Here is a 21,085-nt window from a genome sequence, read left to right as displayed (position 1 = left end):
TTTATCATCTTGTCTGATCTTTCCATGCCTCCTCTAACTGAATTGCCTCAATGCTGGTAACTTCCTGATCAACTTCCTCTCAAACTTCTTTAAGGTCTTTACATTTTTCTTGAATTGTGGTGCCCCAAATTGTGCACAATACCCCCAACTGAGGCCTAACCAGTGATTTACAGAGCACAATCTCTTTGCTGTCACATCCTGTTCTTGTTTTTCTACACTGGTGGTCTTATGGTCACTATAATATACATTGCAGTCATCACTTAAGCTCATCACTCCACATATAAATAATAAGCAAGCTTTTAATTTTTCAATAATTGCAAAGTAACTTGAACATGTTCTTACACACTTAGAAATGGGCTCAGCCATGGTAAATCAACACATTCTACTTTTTACTTCAATTATGAGAATTAAGTACACAGCCTTACTTGTTCATGGTATTTCTTCAATGTATAGAATATAGATTTTTAGTAAGTGTGCAAGAGATACAGACAGGTACTAAAATGATATTTATCTGAAAACTTGAATGATTCAACTAAAAAGTTTATTATATATTGGAAGAAGATCAAGACTAATAAGATTTCTATATTAATAAAATTCACTTGCAAAGTACTGTAACCTCTCCAGTTAACAAATCTATTATTCAGAAACACTAGCTGCCTTGAAATGTTTTCAACAGAATCATCTGTTCCCTCACAGTCCCAACTTTATTTTATTATTGGGAGCAGAAAAATACTACTTGGATAGGTAAATCAATTTCCTGATGAAGGGCTTTTGCCCGAAGTGTCGGTTTTCCTGCTCCTCAGATGCTGCCTGATTTGCTGTGCTTTTCCAGCATAACACTCTCAACTCTAATCTCCAGCATCTGCAGTCCTCACTTTCACAAAGGCAATTTCGATAACGACTTTACAACATTTTATCACTTTCATTTTTGTAAGTTCACACATTTAAGATTGGACATTCCAACGTAACCCAGAAAATTCCAAAATATCTTCAAGCCCATTAGTTTGGAATGTGAATGTGAAATAGTTGAAAATTCATTTTTTTTTTCCATTTTGGACAGGACAACCACATCATGAGCAGAATGCAGAACGTAACAAAGTCAATCGATTTTTATTTGTGATACATCAGCCTCAATTACGAACTCAATTTGGTGGGATTTCAGGCATCACATTATTTGGCTTTTGGCATAGCATTCACTTGAGTTGGTGAATCACCTGAAACACCAATTAAAGTGTAAAAGCTTAAATATTGAGTTAACCATCTGAATCACTGACTTAGTAGGTCAGAGATGGAAATGTGTTGCTGGAAAAGCGCAGCAGGTCAGGCAGCATCCAGGGAACAGGAGAATCGACGTTTCGGGCATTAGCCCTTCTTCAGTCAATCAAACATTCACTTTTGACACTCAGGATATAATTGTCTGGTCCCAGGGGCAGCGGACTGGAAAGTGGGAGATGAATTTATTTAGGTGGGATGTTGGAGGAGCAGAATTTCATCATTTTTTCTCTCCTTTGCCTGAATTAAGTTCTGGGCGGGAAGGTGCAAGCTCCACCCTCCCTCCCTGTTGACAATTGAGACTGTTCAGTGATTAAATAATGATCACTCGGTCCTCATGCTGCCTGGATTGCAATTATTTCAATTCCAAGTGGGACAAGAAAGAGTTGGCCTGCACTAATCTGCCTGTATAATCATGAGACTGAACCTGGGTGTTTGTGGTGGTGGTGGTGATGGGGATGGGGATGATGTGCTGGCGCACGCGCGTGTGTGTTTCTGACATTCCTGCCCCTCACTCCCCACAATCCCTACTGGAGGGATCTCCTCTCAAATAATACTGACCTTTCCTGTGGTGTCAGCTCAGTCTTCATGGCCCAGGGCCCAAAATCTGGCAGAAAGCCATCCAGCATGCCATCAGCTGTCTGATGTTTGGAAGGTCCTTCAGGCTCTCTCATCTTTGTAGACTATGGGATTCCCTCCTAAAAACTTTTCTGCTTTTGGACGCTGTCCAAAACCAGGAGGTTATCAGCCCAGTCTGCTGCTTTTGCTGTGTGCAAAAGGGAGTGGTAACAATGGAAACTGATCAATATGTTCCAGAGCAATAAAAGATTTTACCCTATTGTTATAGCAGAGTAAAAACTTTATATCACGTCATTTTTTGGGAATGCAAAAATTGAGAAATGTACTAACTTCTCCAGTTCTCACATTTCAAATGAAATTCACAGAAAAACCTTGAATTTCCCTGTGAATACCATTCCCAACATGAAAAAGATGCTAGTACTGTTCTTATAACCAGGTGAAAAGGGGTGATCAGCTCCCTCTTTAACCCTCACTCTCAGTTATAGAGTCAAAGAGATGTACAGCATGGAAACAGACCCTTCGGTCCAACCAGTCCATGCCAACCAGTTATCCCAACCCAGTCTAGTCACACCTGCCAGCACCCGGCTCATATCCCTCCAAACCCTTCCTATTCATATACACATCCAAATGCCTCTTAAATGTGGCAATTGTACCAGCCTCCACCACATCCTCTGGCAGCTCATTCCATACACGTACCACCGTCTGTAAGAAAAAGTTGCCCCTCAGGTCTCTTTTATAGTTTTCCCCTCTCACCCTAAACCTATGCTCTTTAGTTCTGGACTCCCCGACCTCAGGGAAAAGACTTTGTCTATTTATCCTATCCGTGCCCTTCATAATTTTGTAAACCTCTATAAGGTCACCCCTCAGCATCCGACGCTCCAGGGAAAACAGCCCCAGTCTGTTCAGCCTCTCCCTACAGCTTAAATCCAGCAAACCTGGCAACATCCTTGTAAATCTTTTCTGAACCCTTTCAAGTTTCACAACATCTTTCCGATAGGATGGAGACCATAACTGCACGCAATATTCCAACATTGGCCTAACCAATGTCCTGTAAAGCCACAACATGACCTCCCAACTCCTGTACTCAATACTCTGACCAATAAAGGAAAGCATACCAAATGCCCTCTTCACTACCCTATCTACTTGCGACTCCACTTTCAAGGAGCTATGAACCTGCACTTCAAGGTCTCTTTGTTCAGCAACACTCCCTAGGACCTTACCATCAAGTGTATAAGTCCTGTTAAGATTTGCTTTCCCAAAATGCAGCACCTCATGTTTATCTGAATTAAACTCCATCTGCCACTTCTCAGCCCATTGACCCAACTATCATATTTTTGTTAATCAAAATGCAGGAGCCAAATTACAAGGGCCATATTTCCAGTGAAAGAGGAATTGTATGAGTCCTGAAAAATTATTAGAAGTGTAACATCAAACACACAAACACAGGTAATATGTTTAAAAGCTAAGTATCAGGAACAGCAGGAAGAATAGGCTACACAGTTGTTTGTAAAAAAAAGCCCTTAGTCTTGAGGTGTTCAACTTTAAACCTGAGGCCAATTATTTAAATGTTGACTGTTCTACAACAGTAGCAAAGTTTGTACACCGAGTTCTTGCTGAATGGCTATTATCGCAAGTTGCTTTTTCACCAGACATTGACTGATGAGTATGTTTGTGTTGCATACTTGCTTGCAGCCTTGCTGCTCTGAATTTTGTAACTCAAAACAGCCATTGATATAGGTCCATTTATACACTCTGGAGTCCACTACATTGTGCTTCCAAACGAGATTCTCTACAAATAATCATTAATTTCCCAATTTGAGAACTTAACATATGTGAGAGATAAACAAGAAATGTAAATTTCTTCACACTGAATCAAATTGAATGGATTCAGTCTTTAGAAAACATAGTAATTTTAATGCAGCTGGCTTCATTTATTCTCTGTTCCTAACAAATGCTGCCATCTTCCCTGCATTGTGTCACACATGGTGACACTGTGGTGACTTTTTTCTGCTGAATGATTCAAATGTCTGTGGCATATGTTTAGCTACAATTGTCCGTAATTCAAGAATTGGAATGCTTCCAGGAGAGTGACACCATACTGGCCAAGTAGCACAGTAATAATGTCAAACAAGGGAAATGCAACAGCAGATATTAACTTATTTTGCATACCTTGCTTTTTATGCAAGGGGCTCTCTTGATACCTAGTGATCCTAATTGAGCATGTGTAATTGCTAAGGGTGTTGCTACACCATTCAGGACCAATTGGTTTTCGGATAAAAGATACTTTAAGTTTGGAGATAATTACTGTACAGGTCTGTTCAGGCCGTTTGGAAGAAAACTTTGTTTCTCGATCCATTCAGGGCCCTGAACGGATCTAAAAGCAAAGTAATTTTCAGCAAAAAAGAAGAATAGAGGGTTTGGGAGCTGAGAGAGCAGAGCCAGTTACAGTGTGCATACAATGGTATTACAACAGTTACTTGAATGCTACTGCTTTCTCAGAGTTCAATCTCATAATTTCTGCTCACAGGCCCACATGGGGTCACAATCCTGGCTTAGAAGATACACAACAAGATTTATGGATTGGAAAATTTAAACCCAGAGCAGTCTTATATAATAAATTCAATAAATTACAAGAGTAGAGAAAGAGATATTTCAAAGTAGCCAATGGTATGTTTAAAAGTGAAATTAAGACATTCTATTTCACACAAAGGCATATCAACATGCAGAATATGGATTTCTAGGAAAGTGGAGGCAAAAATATGAAATTATTTCATGTTAACTTTTTTTGAAAGGAGGGGAGGATGGAGTTAAGATGAGCTGTAATTATGTTGCAGTTTCATTTTATAATCATCTCGTAGGTTATCATCTAATATTCTGTGTGCTTGTGTAAGATCAACTCATTCTATGCATTAACTTGTTCACTGGTAATCTCAATCTTCAAGTTAAAGTATAAGACACCCTCTGCAGGTCTAATTAGATATGGCTAAGAACATTATTGGTTGCCACAACTAATACAAAGTGGCTGTGGACAGTAAAAGTAAAACTCAATTAGGTTAGTGAATGAGCAAGTTGATGAAAATCAGACAAACATAACCACCTCAGGGTAACAATAAATGCAAGATGAAAATGGAGGTTGGTTAATCAGCATTTTATTCAATATTGCCATAGGATTTCATAAATTTGGTTAAGTGTATTCATAATTTTACTAAGACCTGAGATATAGCTATCACCTGTAAAGGGCATTATAAATTCAATATTTCTTATTGGACACAAATGCCACATCGAGGTATGAAAATAAACTGGCTTTATTCATTACACTGATATTATTTAATTCAGTGGGTTGGCACTCACGCTTTATGTCTATAATACAACCACATGAATATTCCAACTTAAAGATTTTTAATTGGCTGGCAATACTTCTAAAGCAACTTTTCAAAAAAATTAATGATAGCTAGGCATTTAAAATTGGTCCATCACCAAAAAGGCATAGGTTTAGAAAAATCAAGCTTTCAGAGAATCACAGAACCCCTACAGTGTTGAAGCAGGCCCATCGAGTCCATACTGACCTTCTGAAAAGCATCCCATCCAGGCCCAGCACCATACTTTGTCCTTATAACCCCACACTTCCCATGGCTAACCCACCTAGTCTGCACATCCCTGGATACTATGGGCAATTCAGCATGGCCAATCCACCTAGCTTTCAGCAGCAACATAAGAAAAAGAAGTAGGACAAACAGAACTGGTAAGTGACACTTTAAGTGATTATATTAGGACTTTAGGGATTAATATCATAGCAATGAGATTACATCTGGTGTTTAACTATTTGTGGCATATTTGTGAACATATATTATTGCTGCAACATGGATGAAAATTTAAGCTCTGGTTGACATGTAGAAAACAGGAGTTTCCCTGGACCTGCTGAAAGATTAAAAGTGACCTGATTTACAGGGCATCACTTGTTTATACAACTTGTACTAAGAATTTTAGATATCACCCCACCACGTTTGGAATGAAGCTTCGCACTTCAAAATGTTGTTATATTGTTTATTACCTCCCCTGTGGTTCGGGATCAAGCAATTCACTTTATGTGAATTTGAACAAAGATTTGATTCTAAGATTCCTTCCAAGATGCCACATGGTTGAATTGGCAGTCTCTCTTCCTGGGACAGACTGACTTTAATTCGAGCTGAGACCAAGTAGTGAAGGTCTCGGGCCTATTATTTGCTTGCATTGTCAGAGTGAAGAATGAATGTCTGTATTCAGATTGAGGTGAATCTGAATCTGCTAATGAGAGATTTGTGGTATCTTGAGCAAGGCACACATTCTTATCATTATGATACTGATACAGTTTGGAATTTTCAGGTATGAAATGAAAGAAAGCAAATATAAAACTCCCCTTCTATGTTTGGCCAGGAGTCTGCTCTTCACTGTATTTCCTTAAAAAACAGTAAACATATAGAAAATTCACCTGTTTCAAGGGGTCTGAAGAAACCTTGCAAGACATATCTGTCAGGAAACTGCACTCTTAGAACAACCTATTTAGTCAAACAAAACAAGTAAAATTAAGTTAGAATTGTTTATTTGCAAGTTACATGAAAAGAATATTTGAATAACTCTGGAATACTTGTTTATAATACTGATATACTTCCTTATGTTTCTTAAATAGAAGTATATAGCAAATGGCTATTAAAAAAATTACTACTCTATTGTCACCTTTAACACACAAGAAACCAGAACAATTCAGTTCCAACAATCTGTTCAAATAAACTAATCAAGATGTGATTCCATAACTTTCAAATAGGAAGAACCTCAATTAATTCCCTTGGCCTGATTGTTCTGAACCACAATGGCAAAGAAGCAGCTCAAAGTTGCACAATACTTCGTCACAAACAAGAGATAAGTTGAAGCCAGTGCAACATCTGTACATATTTTTGACACGAAATAATCCTGTCTAAATTGCGCCTTTCAAGCCATCAAATATGGCTGCAGAATATTATTGCATGAGAAAGAAAAAGCAAATGAAAGCTTAAATTCTTTAGTTGTAGATGAAAACAAAGAAATTAGTAAACATTTGTGCCTGCCTATTTTTATGTTTGGATCGAGTTTTGGGAAAATATTTGAGAAGCATCAGAAAATATTGCAAGGGTTAAATCAATATTGCAGATGAGTTGTTCAGGTACTTAAGATAAACCAGAGACTTCTCTCTTCCCTCTGCACATTGATGACTTAAATTATGCAGCATATATACATATGCATACTTAACCATACACAAGCAATTCTTTGTGCAACATTTATTTCCAATGTCCCTGCAAAGTGTTTTAAATTAAAATTACAATATCCAATTTTATTTTGTTAGCTTGCGTTGACATCACTTTTTAGGTGTCTTTCAACTTCATTTTAAAATCTTTGCCTGAAATGAATTTGTTAAACAAGAGTGTTTTACAACACACATTTTTCCCTTAAAATCAAAAAAGATTGATGAATAAGATTTGTATCTGTCTTTAAAATGAAATAGTCAACAAAGGACTTCAAGCAACTGAAGAAAGGTTCTAGTACAGCTATAAAATACTGCAATCGATATCATCAATTCTAAAGAATTTCATGGCAAAGTTTCCACATCACATCAAGCAGATTAGACCTAAATGATCCATATTTATTCTTATAAACAACAGTTCAATTTTTAATCAGATATTTGGTGTAGCATCTTCTTAAATTTCAATATCTTATGTAGCCAGAGTATACACAATTCATCTATTTGGCAAAATACAAGTGATTATTTTGATCACTAATATCACAATTCAGCTCTAGCAAGAACACAATTTAAATACGAGATAGTGATCTTCTTTCAAGAAAAATGTCAGCTATGTCTATGAGAGGTGGTCAATGTAAGAAAAATAACAAACCCTTATGAGTGCTTGAAAGTGATGAGACAGAGGAGAATGGGACTACTCAGAGTTGAAGGGATTTAGTTGGGTTTGGAAATGAAGAAATGCCTGATACCTAAGGTGTGAAAGATAATATGACTTCATTTATATTGTTATTGTACAGATGTTTATATTAAACATTTTGCTTCCTTCCTTTAAATTGGGGAAGAGAAGAAAATGTGATGGGGGCGACCTAAAGCAAGGTGAAATAGACATTACTAACAATAAATGTTTAACTACATATTACATTGGGAAAGGAAATTAGACTGATACTTGAAAAATTATCAGGCCGAGAAGGTACGCATCCCAGAAAGCTCAGGCAGGTTCATTAGTGGAATGATATGAAACTAGAGAAGTTATGAAAATCATGACGCCTTGACTATGTCATAATTACATGCTTAAATTGAGGTTTTTTTCTTTATAGGGTCTCAAGAATTCCAAAGCAGGGCTTTAAAAACAACAGTCTTGTATCACTGGAATGGAGAAAGGTGTAGAACATTGTTTCTACTGGTTGACAAACTACATACATACGCATAATGGCTAGAAGATTGAAAAGGGAGAAATAATGTTTCACATGGGAGGGTTGTTGGAATACTAATAACTTTAACACAAACAATATTGTACCAAATTTCTCAATTTAAAAAATTAATTCAATTCATGAAAGTTAATCAATGATGCATGAGTTTACTGCTTTTCAGGAAATGGGACTTCGACTAACCTTAGGATAGCGCTCTGTCTTTTCTTTCATGTAAATTTCTCTCATCGATTTTGTCATCAACGGAGCCTCTTCAAGATGTCGCCTGAAAGAAAGTGCTTACTAAAAATTTAGCAAATTTTCTTTCCTCACGTCCTAATCCTGATAGACCATAAGACAATAAGTCACAGGAGCAGAAATCAGGCCATTCAGCCTATCAAGACTGCTCCACCATTCGATCTTGGCTGATGTTTCTCAACACCATTCACCTGCTTTCGCCCCATAGCCCTTGATCTCCTTCCTAATCAAGGACATATCTATGTCTTAAAAACACTCAATGACCTGACCTCCACAGCCTTCTGCAGCAATACATTCATCCTTACCTTAGATCTAAAGGGTTGTCCCTTCATGCAGAAACTGTGGCCTTGGGTCCTAGTTTGGTGCACTGACCTCTACACTGCTGAAGCCAGACGTCAACTCATGGACATCTCCTCCTACTGCTCCCTCGACTATGACTTCACCTCCCAGACCATTCACAACCTCATCACCTCAGGGAATCTCCCAACCATAGCCTCCAACCTCAGTCCCGGAACTCCACACCACCCGGTTCTACCTCTTACCCAAAATTCACAAACCTGACTGCCCCGGTCAACCTATCGTTTCCACCTGCTCCTGCCTCACCGTACTTATCTCCTCATATCTTGATACCGTCTTATTCCCCTTGGTCCAGAATCTCCCCACGTACATTTGTGACATCACTCACACCCTCCACCTCCATGAATTTTGTTTCGCCTGCCCTCAACACCTCCTCTTCACTATGGACATCCAGTCCCTGTACATGTCCATCCGCCATTGTGAAGAGGTACAGTTAGTAAGTTTGCAGATGACACCAAAATTGGAGGTGTAGTCGACAGCGAAGAGGGTTACCTCAGATTACAACAGGATCTGGACCAGATGGGCCAATGGGCTGAGAAGTGGCAGATGGAGTTTAATTCAGATAAATGTGAGGTGCTGCATTTTGGGAAAGCAAATCAGAGCAGGACTTATACACTTAATGGTAAGGTCCTAGGTAGTGTTGCTGAACAAAGAGACCTTGGAGTGCAGGTTCATAGCTCCTTGAAAATAGAGTCGCAGATAGAAGGCGTTTGGTATGCTTTCCTTTATTGGTTAGAGTATTGAATACAGGAGTTGGGAGGTCATGTTGCAGCTGTACAGGATATTGGTTAGGCCACTGTTGGAATATTGCATGCAATTCTGGTCTCCTTCCTTTCGGAAAGATGTTGTGAAACTTGAAAGGGTTCAGAAAAGATTTTGCCAGGATGTTGCCAGGGTTGGAGGATCTAAGCTATAGGGAGAGGCTGAACAGACTGGGGCTGTTTTCCCTGGAGCGTCGGAGGCTGAGGGGTGACCTTATAGAAGTTTACAAAATTATGAGGGGCATGAATAGGATAAATAGACAAAGTCTTTTCCCTGAGGTCGGGGAGTCCAGAACTAGAGGGCATAGGTTTATGGTGAGAGGGGAAAGTTATAAAAGAGACCTGAGGGGCAACTTTTTCACGCAGAGGGTAGTACGTGTATGGAATGAGCTGCCAGAGGATGTGGTGGAGGCTGGTACAATTGCAACATTTAAGAGGCATTTGGGTGGGTATATGAATAGGAAGGGTTTGGAGGGATATGGGCTGGGTGCTGGCAGGTGGGACTAGATTGTGTTGTGATATCTGGTTGGCATGGACGGGTTGGACAGAAGGGTCTGTTTTCATGTTGTACATCTCTATGACTCTAAGACATCCAAGCCCTCCATTTCTTTCTCTCCTGCCAACCCAATTAGTACCCCTCCACCAACACACTCATTCGATTGGCTGAAGTGGTCCTCACCCTCAACAACTTCTCCTTCAAATCATCTCACATTCTTCAGACCAAAGGGGTAGCCATGGGCACCTGCATGAGCCCCAGGTATGCCTGCCTCTTCGTCAGATACATGGAACATCCATCTTCCATAGTTACACTGGCACCATTCCCCACCTCTTCCTCCACTATATTGATGACTGTATCGGCGCCACCTTGTGCTCCCATGAAGAGTTGAACAGTTCATCAACTTCACGAACACCTTCCATCCTGACCTCAGGTTCACCTGGACCATCTACGACACCTCCCTCCCCTTCCTAGACCTCTCAGTCTCCATACCCACTAACTCCCACAACTACCTAGACTACAAACCTCGCCCACACCCCCTTCAACACCCTCCTATAAAAATGTTATCCCTTATCCCCAATTATTCCATGGTATCTGCTCCCAGGAGGAGCAATTGCACTCCAGAACATCCCAGGTAGCCTCCTACTTCAAGGACTGCAATTTCCCCTCTCATGTTGTCAACAACGCCCTCTAGCGCATATCCTCCACTTCCCACACCTCTCTCCTTGAATCTCACCCCTTTAACCACAACAAGGATAGAAATCCTTGGTCCTCACCTTCCACCCCACCAATCTCCAGATACAGCACATCCTCTGCCATTTCTACCACCTACAGTCAGATCCCATCATCAGAGATATATTTCTTTCCCCACCCCTATCTGAATTCCGCAGAGACCATTCCCTTGTTAGGTCCACGCTCCCCACCAACTCACCCTCCACCTCTAGCACCTTCCCTTGCCATCACAAGAGGTGCATCCACACCTGTCCCAACACCTCCATTCAAGGCCCCAAAGGATCTTTCTATATCTGTCAGAGATCTTCCTGCACATCCAAATACCTCATCCAATACCTCTCTTTTCGCAACAGAGAGCGGCGGGAGCTGGGTGGAAGTTCAGACGGAGCGCAAAGCCGGTCGGGAAGGTAAGTGATTACTATATAAAGAACTTACCTCGACGCCAACGGTCTTTTCGCAACAGAAAGCGGCGGGAGCTGGGCGGAAGTTCAGACAGAGCGCAAAGCCGGTCGGGAAGGTAAGTGATTACTATATAAAGAACTAACCTCGACGCCAACGGTCTTTTCGCAACAGAAAGCGGCGGGAGCTGGGCGGAAGTTCAGACGGAGCGCAAAGCCGGTCGGGAAGGTAAGTGATTACTATTAGAGTGGGTGTGTTCTGAACCCCAGGTCCTACAAAGTAGGGTCTCCCTCCCTCCCTCCTCCTCTAACCTTAATTAAGAGTCCACAGACGTGCCACAAAAAGAGGGTCTAAGGAAGTTTAGATCGAAGAGTGAGGCTTCAGCTCAGGACTCTTTGACAAGGAGGTTGAGTGAAGTGATTACACCACAGTTGAAGAGGGTGAAGACATGACTGCCCAGCTGGTTCAGTGCGCTACGTGCTTGATGTGGGAGGTCAACGACTCTGGTGTGTCTGGCTCGTATATGTGTGGAAAGTGTGTGCACATTCAGCAATTGACCGAGCATATTGCAGCGCTGACGAAAGAACTCGAAGACCTTAGGCTCATCCGAGAGAACGAGATCTTTCTGGACAAGACCTTCAGCGATGTTATTACACCAATCATGCCAGAAGAGAGCAGAAGAGAGCAAATGATGAGGAAGGCAGAGAGGAGACAGGTGCAAGAGACCCCGGGAGAAGTACCTGTCAGGAACAAGTTGAAGCTTTTGGAAGCAGACTGATGACACTGCCAGTTCGCAAGGCGGCCAAGTTTGTCAATCAAAAGTTGCCGCAGAGGCAGAGTGGAAGAGTTGGACATCGCACAGAGCCGTGGTAATAGGGGACTCCATCGTGAGAGGAACTGACCGGGGTTTTTGTGGCAGCAGACGGGATTTAAGGATGGTGTGTTGCTTTCCTGGTGCTAGAGTGAAAGACATCGCGGACAGAGTGCAGGAAATCCTCAAGGATGAGGGTGAAGAGCCAGAGGTGGTGGTACATGTCGGCACAAATGATGTCGGGAAGAAGAGGAGGAACATACTACAGCGAGACTTCGGAGAACTAGGAAGAAGGCTGAAAAACAGGACGTCCAAGGTGGTTATCTCCGGTTTGCTTCCAGTTCCTCGGGCTAATGTGGCCAGAAACAGGGAGATAATGAACTTGAATGTGTGGCTGGGGAACTGATGCAGGAAGCAAGGATTCAAGTTCTTGGATCACTGGGGTATATTTTGTGGTAAACATAAATTCTACAAGAGAGACGGCTTGCACCTTAACAGGTTAGGGACCAGCATTCTGGCAGGCAGGTTTTCTACTGCAACACCGCTACATTTAAGCTAAGTAGCGGGGGGGAGGGGACAAGCTGGATGTTTAAAAAGGAAATTGAAGGGAAAGTTAGAACAAGAGAAGTCAAGAAAGACAACTGTTTAATGAGGCAGAAAACTCGGAAAGGCATCATGCTGTAAGGTTGAGTGAAATAAGGGTTGATGGGAAGGGTGAGAGCAGTAACAAATTAAAAATACTATACATGAATGCACGAAGCATTAGACATAAGATGGATGAGCTTGAGGCTCTTTTGGAAATTGGCAGACACGATATTGTGGGGATAACTGAGACGTGGCTTCAAGTGGACGGGGCCTGGGAAATGAATATTCAAGGATACACGTGTTATCGTAAGGACAGACTGACGGGCAGAGGGGGTGGGGTGGCCTTGTTAGTAAGGGATGATATTCAGTCCCTTGCGCGGGGGGACCTAGAGTCAGGAGATGTAGAGTCAGTGTGGATAGAGCTTCGAAATACCAAGGGTAAAAAGACCCTCTTGGGAGTCATCTACAGGCCCCCAAACAGTAGTCTGGATGTCGGATGTAAGTTAAATCAGGAGCTGAAATTGGCCTGTCGCAAAGATGTCACTACAGTTGTTATGGGGGATTTTAACATGCAGGTAGACTGGGAGAATCAGGATGGTATTGGGCCACAAGAAAGAGACTTTGTGGAGTGCCTCAGAGATGGATTCTTAGAGCAGCTGGTGCTGGAGCCGACCAGGGAGAAGGCAATTCTGGATCTGGTATTGTGTAACGAACCAGAATTGGTCAGAGACCTCGAAGTGAAGGAGCCATTGGGAAGTAGTGACCATAATACAATAAGCTTCAATCTGCAATTTGAGAGGGAGAGGGTACAGTCGGAAGTGACAGTACTTCTGTTGAATAAAGGGAATTATGGAGCTATGAGGGAGGAGCTGGCCAAAGTTCAATGGTGCAATACCTTAGCAGGGATGACCGTGGAGGAACAATGGCGGATATTTCTGTGTATAATGCAGAAGTTGCAGGATCAGTTCATTCCTAAAAGGAAGAAAGATTCCAGGAGGAGGCATGGGCGGCTGTGGCTGACGAGGGAAGTAAAGAAACATATAAAGTTAAAAGAGAAAAAGTATAACATAGCTAAGATAAGTGGGAAAACTGAGGACTGGGAAGCTTTTAAAGAGCAACAGAGGATTACTAAGAAGGAAATACGCAGAGGAAAAATGAGGTACGAAGGTAAACTGGCCAAGAATATTAAGGAGGATAGTAAAAGCTTTTTTAGGTATGTGCAAGGCAAAAAAATGGTTAGGACAAAAATTGGGCCCTTGAAGACAGAAACAGGGGAATATATTACTAGGAACAAAGAAATGGCAGAGGAATTAAATGGGTACTTCAGATCTGTGTTCACTTGGGAAGACACAAGCAATCTCCCTGAGGTAACAGTGGCTGAAGGACCTGAACTTAAGGGAATTTATATTTGCCAGGATTTGGTGTTGGAGAAGCTGTTAGATCTGAAGGTTGATAAGTCTCCGGGGCCTGATGGTCTGCATCCCAGGGTACTGAAGGAGGTGGCTCGGGAAATCATGGATGCGTTGGTGATTATTTTCCAGAGTTCAATAGATTCGGGGTCGGTTCCTGAGGATTGGAGGGTGGCTAATGTTATACCACTTTTTAAGAAAGGTGGGCGAGAAAAAGCAGGTAATTATAGACCAGTTAGTCTGATCTCAGTGGTGGGAAAGATGCTGGAGTCTATTATAAAGGATGAAATTACTGCACATCTGGATAGTAGTAACAGGATAGGACAGAGTCAGCATGGATTTATGAAGGGAAAATCATGCTTGACTAATCTTGAATTTTTTGAGGAAGTAACTATGAAGTTGGACGAGGGAAATCCAGTAGATGTAGTTTACCTGGACTTTCAGAAAGCTTTTGATAAAGTCCCACACAGGAGGTTAGTGAGTAAAATTAGGGTGCATGGTATTGGGGGCAAAGTACTAGATTGGATTGAAAATTGGTTGGCTAATAGGAAACAAAAGGTAGTGATAAACGGCTCCATTTCGGAATGGCAGGCAGTGACCAGTGGGGTACCGCAGGGATCCGTGCTGGGACCACAGCTTTTTACAATATATGTTAATGATATAGAAGATGGTATCAGCAATAATATTAGCAAATTTGCTGATGATACAAAGCTGGGTGGCAGGGTGAAAAGTGATGAGGATGTTAGGAGATTACAGGGTGACCTGGACAAGTTAGGTGAGTGGGCAGATGCATGGCAGATGCAGTTTAATGTGGATAAATGTATGGTTATCCACTTTGGTAGCAAGAACAGGAAGGCAGACTACTACCTAAATGGAATCAATTTATATAAAGGAGCAGTAGAGAGAGATCTGGGTGTTCTTGTACACCAGTCAATGAAGGCAAGCATGCAGGTACAGCAGGTAGTGAAGAAGGCTAATAGCATGCTGGCCTTCATAACAAGAGGAATTGAGTATAGAAGCAAAGAGGTGCTTCTGCAGCTGTACAGGGCCCTGGTGAGACCACACCTGGAGTACTGTGTGCAGTTCTGGTCTCCAAATTTGAGAAAAGACATTTTGGCTATTGAGGGAGTGCAGCGTAGGTTCACGAGATCAATTCCTGGAATGGCAGGATTACCTTACACTGAAAGAGTGAAGCGACTGGGCTTGTATACCCTTGAGTTTTGAAGATTGAGAGGGGATCTGATTGAGACGTATAAGATTATGAAAGGATTGGACACTCTGGCAGTAGGAAACATATTTCCACTGACGGGTGAGTGCCGAACCAAAGGACACAGCTTAAAAATACGGGGTAGACCATTTAGGACAGAGCTCAGGAGAAACTTCTTCACCCAGAGAGTGGTGGCTGTGTGGAATGCTCTGCCCCAGAGGGCAGTGGAGGCCCACACTCTGGATTCATTTAAGAAGGAGTTGGATAGAGCTCTCAAAGATAGTGGAATCAAGTGTTATGGAGATAAGGCAGGAACAGGATACTGATTAGGAATGATCAGCCATGAGTATATTGAATGGCGGTGCAGGCTCGAAGGGCTGAATGGCCTACTCCTGCACCTATTGTCTATTGTCAATGTGTCCGTTGATCTCAATGTGGCTTTCTCTACATTGGGGAGACAGGATGGCAACTCGCAGAACGTTTCAGAAAACATCCCTGAGACACATGCACCAAACAATCCCACCGCCCTGTGGCCAACCACTACAATGCCCGCTCCCACTCTGTCAAGGACATGTAAATCCTGGGCCTCCTCCACTGTGAAATCCTAGCCACCCGACGCCTGGAGGAAGAACACCTCATCTTCTGCCTTGAGACCCTCCAACCACACGGCATCAACGTACATTTCACAAGTTTCCTCATCGCCCCTCCCCCCACCTCATCTCAGATCCAACGCTCCAACTCGGCACTGTTCGCGAAGTGCCCCATCTGTCCACCTTCTTTCCCACCCTTCGCTCTGATCTGTCACCATCAACCCCCACCTGCATCTGCCTTCCCAACCCCAGCCGCAACTTCCCCCTCCTATTTATCTCTCAGCCCCATCCCCCCTCCTCACATTCCTGATGAAAGGCTTATGCCCAAAACATCAATTCTCCTGCTCCTCGGATGCTGCCTTTCCCAGCCCCAACATTTTGACTCCTAATCTCTCCTACTAGTGGAAATATCTTTTTCACACCCACTGTATACTGGAATCTCAGTTGCCCCCCGCCCTAAACTTTCTAAACTCCATTGAGTACACACCCAGAGTCCTCAATCGTTCTTATATGACAAGCCCTTCATCCCCGGGATCATTCTTGCAATAGCCATTTTCTAGTCCTGAGACTTCCACTCCCCTCAAACTTCAATGATTCCTAAAAGGTCACCACGAAGGCTTCATAATCTCCTCAGCTATATCCTTCAGAACTCTGGGGTGTAATCCATCTGGCCCAAGTGATTTATCACCTTCAGAAAAGGTGGGAAAATACACTGGCCCAATGATAAAATAAAAGTGTAATCTCTGAATCTTTGAAAAGTGAACAGAGCTGAATACAATAGTTGGTAGCAGAGTAATGAAATTAGCCTCAGGGAAGACCATTCTGCAATTTTATCAGTTGGCAATTGATAGAAAATATACCCTAGTTTTAACACACTGTTCGCCTAGAAATGTACTTCAGGATGAACTTCTCCAAGGGATCTATAAAGCGATACCTCACTACGGTAGTGAAAAGCATACCGTAGTGAATATTCAGCACCCTTCAATGATGGATGGTAGATGAGGCTCAACACACAGAGGTGTGAGGTGATGCCTTTTGATTACAAGAACACAAAGAACAATATAAAACAGGGAGTACAGTTTTAAAGGGATGCAGCAGCACAGGTACTTGAGTGCACTGATCATTGAAGATGGCAGGATAAGTGTCACAGAGTCATTTTTGCAGAGGTGTACAGCATAGAAAAGGGTCTTTCTGCTTATCATGTCTGCACCAGTCAAAAACAATCACCTAACTATTCTAATCCCACTTTCCAGCACTTGGCCCATAGCCATGTATGCCTTAGCATTGCAACTATATATCTAAATACTTCTTTACATATTAAATTGTTAAATATCGTGTGGGTTTCTGCCTCTAACCATCCCTATAGACAGTAAATTCCACAGTCCCCCCACCTTTTGGGTGAAAATATTTTTTCTACATTCCCTCTAAACCACCTACCCTTAAATTAAATCTCTGTCCTGGGTAACTGATCTCTCCAAGGGGAAATGTTCCTTTCTATTTACTCTAGGTGCAGGGAGCAATAAATAAAGCTGTTCTCAGGTTTATTAATAGTCGCATAGAATACAATAGCAAGAAAGTGACACCAAATTTGTACAAGATACCTGCTAGACCTCAGCTGCAATACTATGTACAGTTGTGGGTGCCACATTACAGAGAAGATGCAAATGCATTGGATTGTGTGGAAGTTATTTACTCATGTGGTTTGAGGTATGAGGTTCAATTGAGAAAATATTGAAGTAATTAGGACTTTCCTCTCTGGACAGAAGGCAGCTTCTGGGTGATCTAATTAAGGTTATCAGAATCACAAATGGGTTAGAAAGAGTAGATAAGGTGTAGCTGTTTCCATTTGTCAAAGCAACAGAAACAATGAAGCATAGATTATGCACTGTCTATAAATGTGGTGGAGGCAGGTTCAATGGAGACATTCATGAGGGTTTTGGATGATTTTGTTTGGATTGTAATGGCATGTAGGGATATGGAGGAAAAGGCGGGAGACTGGCACTAGATAACACAGCTGGACTAGATAGTAGAGCTGGGTAGACACAATGGATTGAATGGCCTCCTTCTGCAACACAATCATTCAACTCTTTTTATTCTGAAAGTCTTGCGTGGTTGAGTGAGACAAACTTAATGTTAGGTACTAAGAAGGACTAAAATGAAGGAGGAAGTTTTTGAAGTGAACAGCACTCTTATAGTCAAAGTAAAGCAACCCAAGACCTTAACGTAACTATCACAACATAATTTTGCTGCCTTCAATTTCATCCATATATGAGAAGCGGGCAGTAAAACAGGCGAACCAATGGAATAGGTACTGATGGAACTTTTGTTTTTACTAGAATGTTTAGTTTTCCAAATCTTTGTAATATTAGTAAACTGAATGTTAAGAATAAATAAAATAAATCAGGTAACAACTTTTGTTCATCAATTGATTAAATTGCTCATACTAAAAAATCATGTACAAATCTAATAAGCATTCTAATAAAAAGTTAGTATGTACTATCTTCTGGTGCTACTATGCAATAAATATCCAGGAGAATTACAGTATGTAAATCATAAAGCTGCATTTCCTCTAAAATATGGTTAAAGACAAAAAAAAACTGCAGATGCTGGAATCCAAAGTAGACAGGCAAGGGGGAAGAAGAACACAGCAAGCCAGGCAGCATCAGGAGGTAGAGAAGTCTCCGTTTCTGGTGTAACCCTTCTTCCTGCCTGAGGGTGGGTTTAGGGGAAGCTGGAGCTCCCACCACACCCACCACCCAGTGCTGAAAGATTACACCCAAAACATCAACTTTCCTCTAAATTATGGCTTCCTTCCTATTTATTCTGCTCAGATTGCACATCAACAGAGAATGGAGATCCCCTAATGTATAATAAGTGCAAAGTGATACTTGTAACTTAATTAGCCTGGCTGGGATAGTGTCTAATCTTGGAGAAAACATGCAATGTTAACACTAAATAGTGGACTGAGACTTGAGGCCAGCCTGGACATTGTTTATGTTATCCACAGGTTGCAAACAAAATATCCTCTCTAGACAAGTCTAATACTTTTCACTGGCACACAGAGGCAATTGATTTCAACACTCTGAGGTAGTAAATGAACAATCCCACTGTTCTGTCTCCAGTGAGGAAAGTACCTGACAAAAACTAGTAGAGTCAAAGCCAGAAGTTGATACTGTTGAGTTCCACAGAGTTGTACACTCAATAACTACGAATTAGATCAAGAGATACTTGTACAGTTGCTTTCCTTTAATTATACTGTGATAATGTACAGCAAAAGCAAACACTTAGATTACCTTTCACTTTTCAGTTGAGCAAAACGTTTTCTAACATCATCTATGGTAACTTCAAAGAATTCATCAGGAAGTTCCTCAAAACCACTTGATTCTTGAACAGGATTCTTCCCATCCAAATGGTAAACAAGTGGCTCTCTGTCAACGGGCTTGAATAGAAAACAAATCAAATTGTATTCACATGAACAGTTTTATGCCACAAATTCTTAGCAATAATGATACTAGGAGAAACACAGCTTGCCTCAACTCCCTTGGGATAAACACAGGGAGAACACTTTGAAAAGTTTATTCTGAGTGAATAAAAATATCCACAATGATTAAGCTGACTGTGTTGTCATCAGAGTCAAATAACCTGCCAAATATCTTCCATTAACCCAAATTTTTCTGCTCAAACTGGTCATCCTATGCATATGGTATCCTATACTAAGTACATTTCAAGGGTTCATATGCTCAAAGAAATTGGCTATATATACAAAAAATAAACTACAATGGTACACTGACCACCAACATTTACTTCCCAAGTTTTTACTTGAACAAATGTCACAAACTCAGTTGCCATCCTTAGTTTGGTAGCAATTTTATGTTGAAGAGCCCAACTCCAGAGTACACAAGCTCGGTTGATGCTTTAATGCAGTAGTGTGTGTGTGTTGGAAGTACTGTCAATCCAACCTGACATTGAACTGATATCCTGTTTGCCCTTGGATGGAATCCAGAGATCCTATAGCACTATTGTGAGGAGGAACAGGGGAATACTTCCAGTGTCCAGTCCATTAGCTACCCCCCCAATCATCAATAAAAGCAGACCATCTGGTCATCATTATGTTGCTGCTTATTCAAACTTGCACTGTGAAAGTTGCCCATTGTGTTTCCTACATTGCAATACGGCAAAGACAATTCAGGTAGTTCTAGATTAATCTGTGTTTGAGTGAAATATAGAAGTCATCCACAGCAATTAGATTGACTCTTTTAGAATTTTAGTCAATCACTTCAGCAATAACTTAGAGATTGTTCAAAGATCAGAATAGGCCTAAATGACAGGATCGGCTTTCATTGGAAATTTGCTACCCCCCCCTTTTCTTCCTTAAGTGAATTTCCCCCCAAACCTGAAATCTTGTCGTGTATTCTTGTTTGTTCCTCCAACAGGTCACTGAGGTTTACACTGCTTCATCAGTTCTTCACGCTTTTATTCTGCCTCCCTCTCTCTCGATCTTTAGCTTCAGATATTCAGACAATGGCTCAGAAATATCATGTTTCTTTTGTGTTGTGCTGATATAATTTCTGGCATATGATCGTTTTCCAATCTCAATTTCAGCAGTTTATTCGCCATCAATTTATTTTCCTGACAACGTGGTACTGTTTTTCCTCATCCACCTTTCAGTTGGATTTCACAACCTGCATTCTGAAATGGCCTTGTAAGCTCTTGTATTATTATTATTCAGTTCTAAGGAAGTGCGCATGATTGAAATGCTATGCGCCTGCTTCATCCACAGATGCCTGCTTCAAGAAGTTACTTTACTTTTGTTTCAGAATTCAATAATTGCATTATTTTACTCTTTTTCTAACTCTCCAAGTTACCCCATTTATATCCCTTGTTAAAAAAAGGATTCTTCAGGGAGAAAATTTAATTGGAACAAGATTTTCATTGCATTTACCACAACAAAGAGAAAAAAATGACAGAATATTTAGAAACAAATGTAATCTGATGAATTTGTCAACATTTGACTGTTTTGGGTTTGTGGTATTCTGGTTAAGCACTAGTAGTTTACCCGAATTGCATTTTGTATAATTAACAACTGGATTCTGAAAAAAGTGGGCTCCCCTGGGAACAAACGTCATGCTGGCTTGCCTGCAGTTATCAATCATTTAAACTCACAAAACAAACCTTTGCAGGAACTTACAGA

The 21,085-nt window shown here is 41.3% G+C and overlaps 1 protein-coding gene across 2 annotated transcripts in view; it reads right to left on the bottom strand.

Moving 5' to 3' along the window:
• aspscr1 (ASPSCR1 tether for SLC2A4, UBX domain containing) overlaps nt 1–21,085 on the bottom strand; it is a 225,808-nt gene that overhangs the window by 72,511 nt on the left and 132,212 nt on the right. For both annotated transcript variants that reach the window (XM_043714988.2, XM_043714990.2), the window contains exons 9-11: nt 19,188–19,333; nt 8,494–8,575; nt 6,320–6,386 (exon numbers count right to left, since the gene is read on the bottom strand). In XM_043714988.2, the coding sequence (XP_043570923.2) occupies nt 6,320–6,386; nt 8,494–8,575; nt 19,188–19,333 (295 nt within the window). The remainder of the gene's footprint in view (nt 1–6,319; nt 6,387–8,493; nt 8,576–19,187; nt 19,334–21,085) is intronic.

This window comes from Chiloscyllium plagiosum, unplaced genomic scaffold (assembly GCF_037043375.1).
Source record: "Chiloscyllium plagiosum isolate Xiang-an unplaced genomic scaffold, Cpla_swu_hap1 HiC_scaffold_25, whole genome shotgun sequence".
NCBI lineage: Eukaryota > Metazoa > Chordata > Chondrichthyes > Orectolobiformes > Hemiscylliidae > Chiloscyllium > Chiloscyllium plagiosum.
The sequence above is the reverse complement of the archived record's forward strand: the minus strand, read 5'-3'. Positions and strand labels throughout refer to the sequence as shown.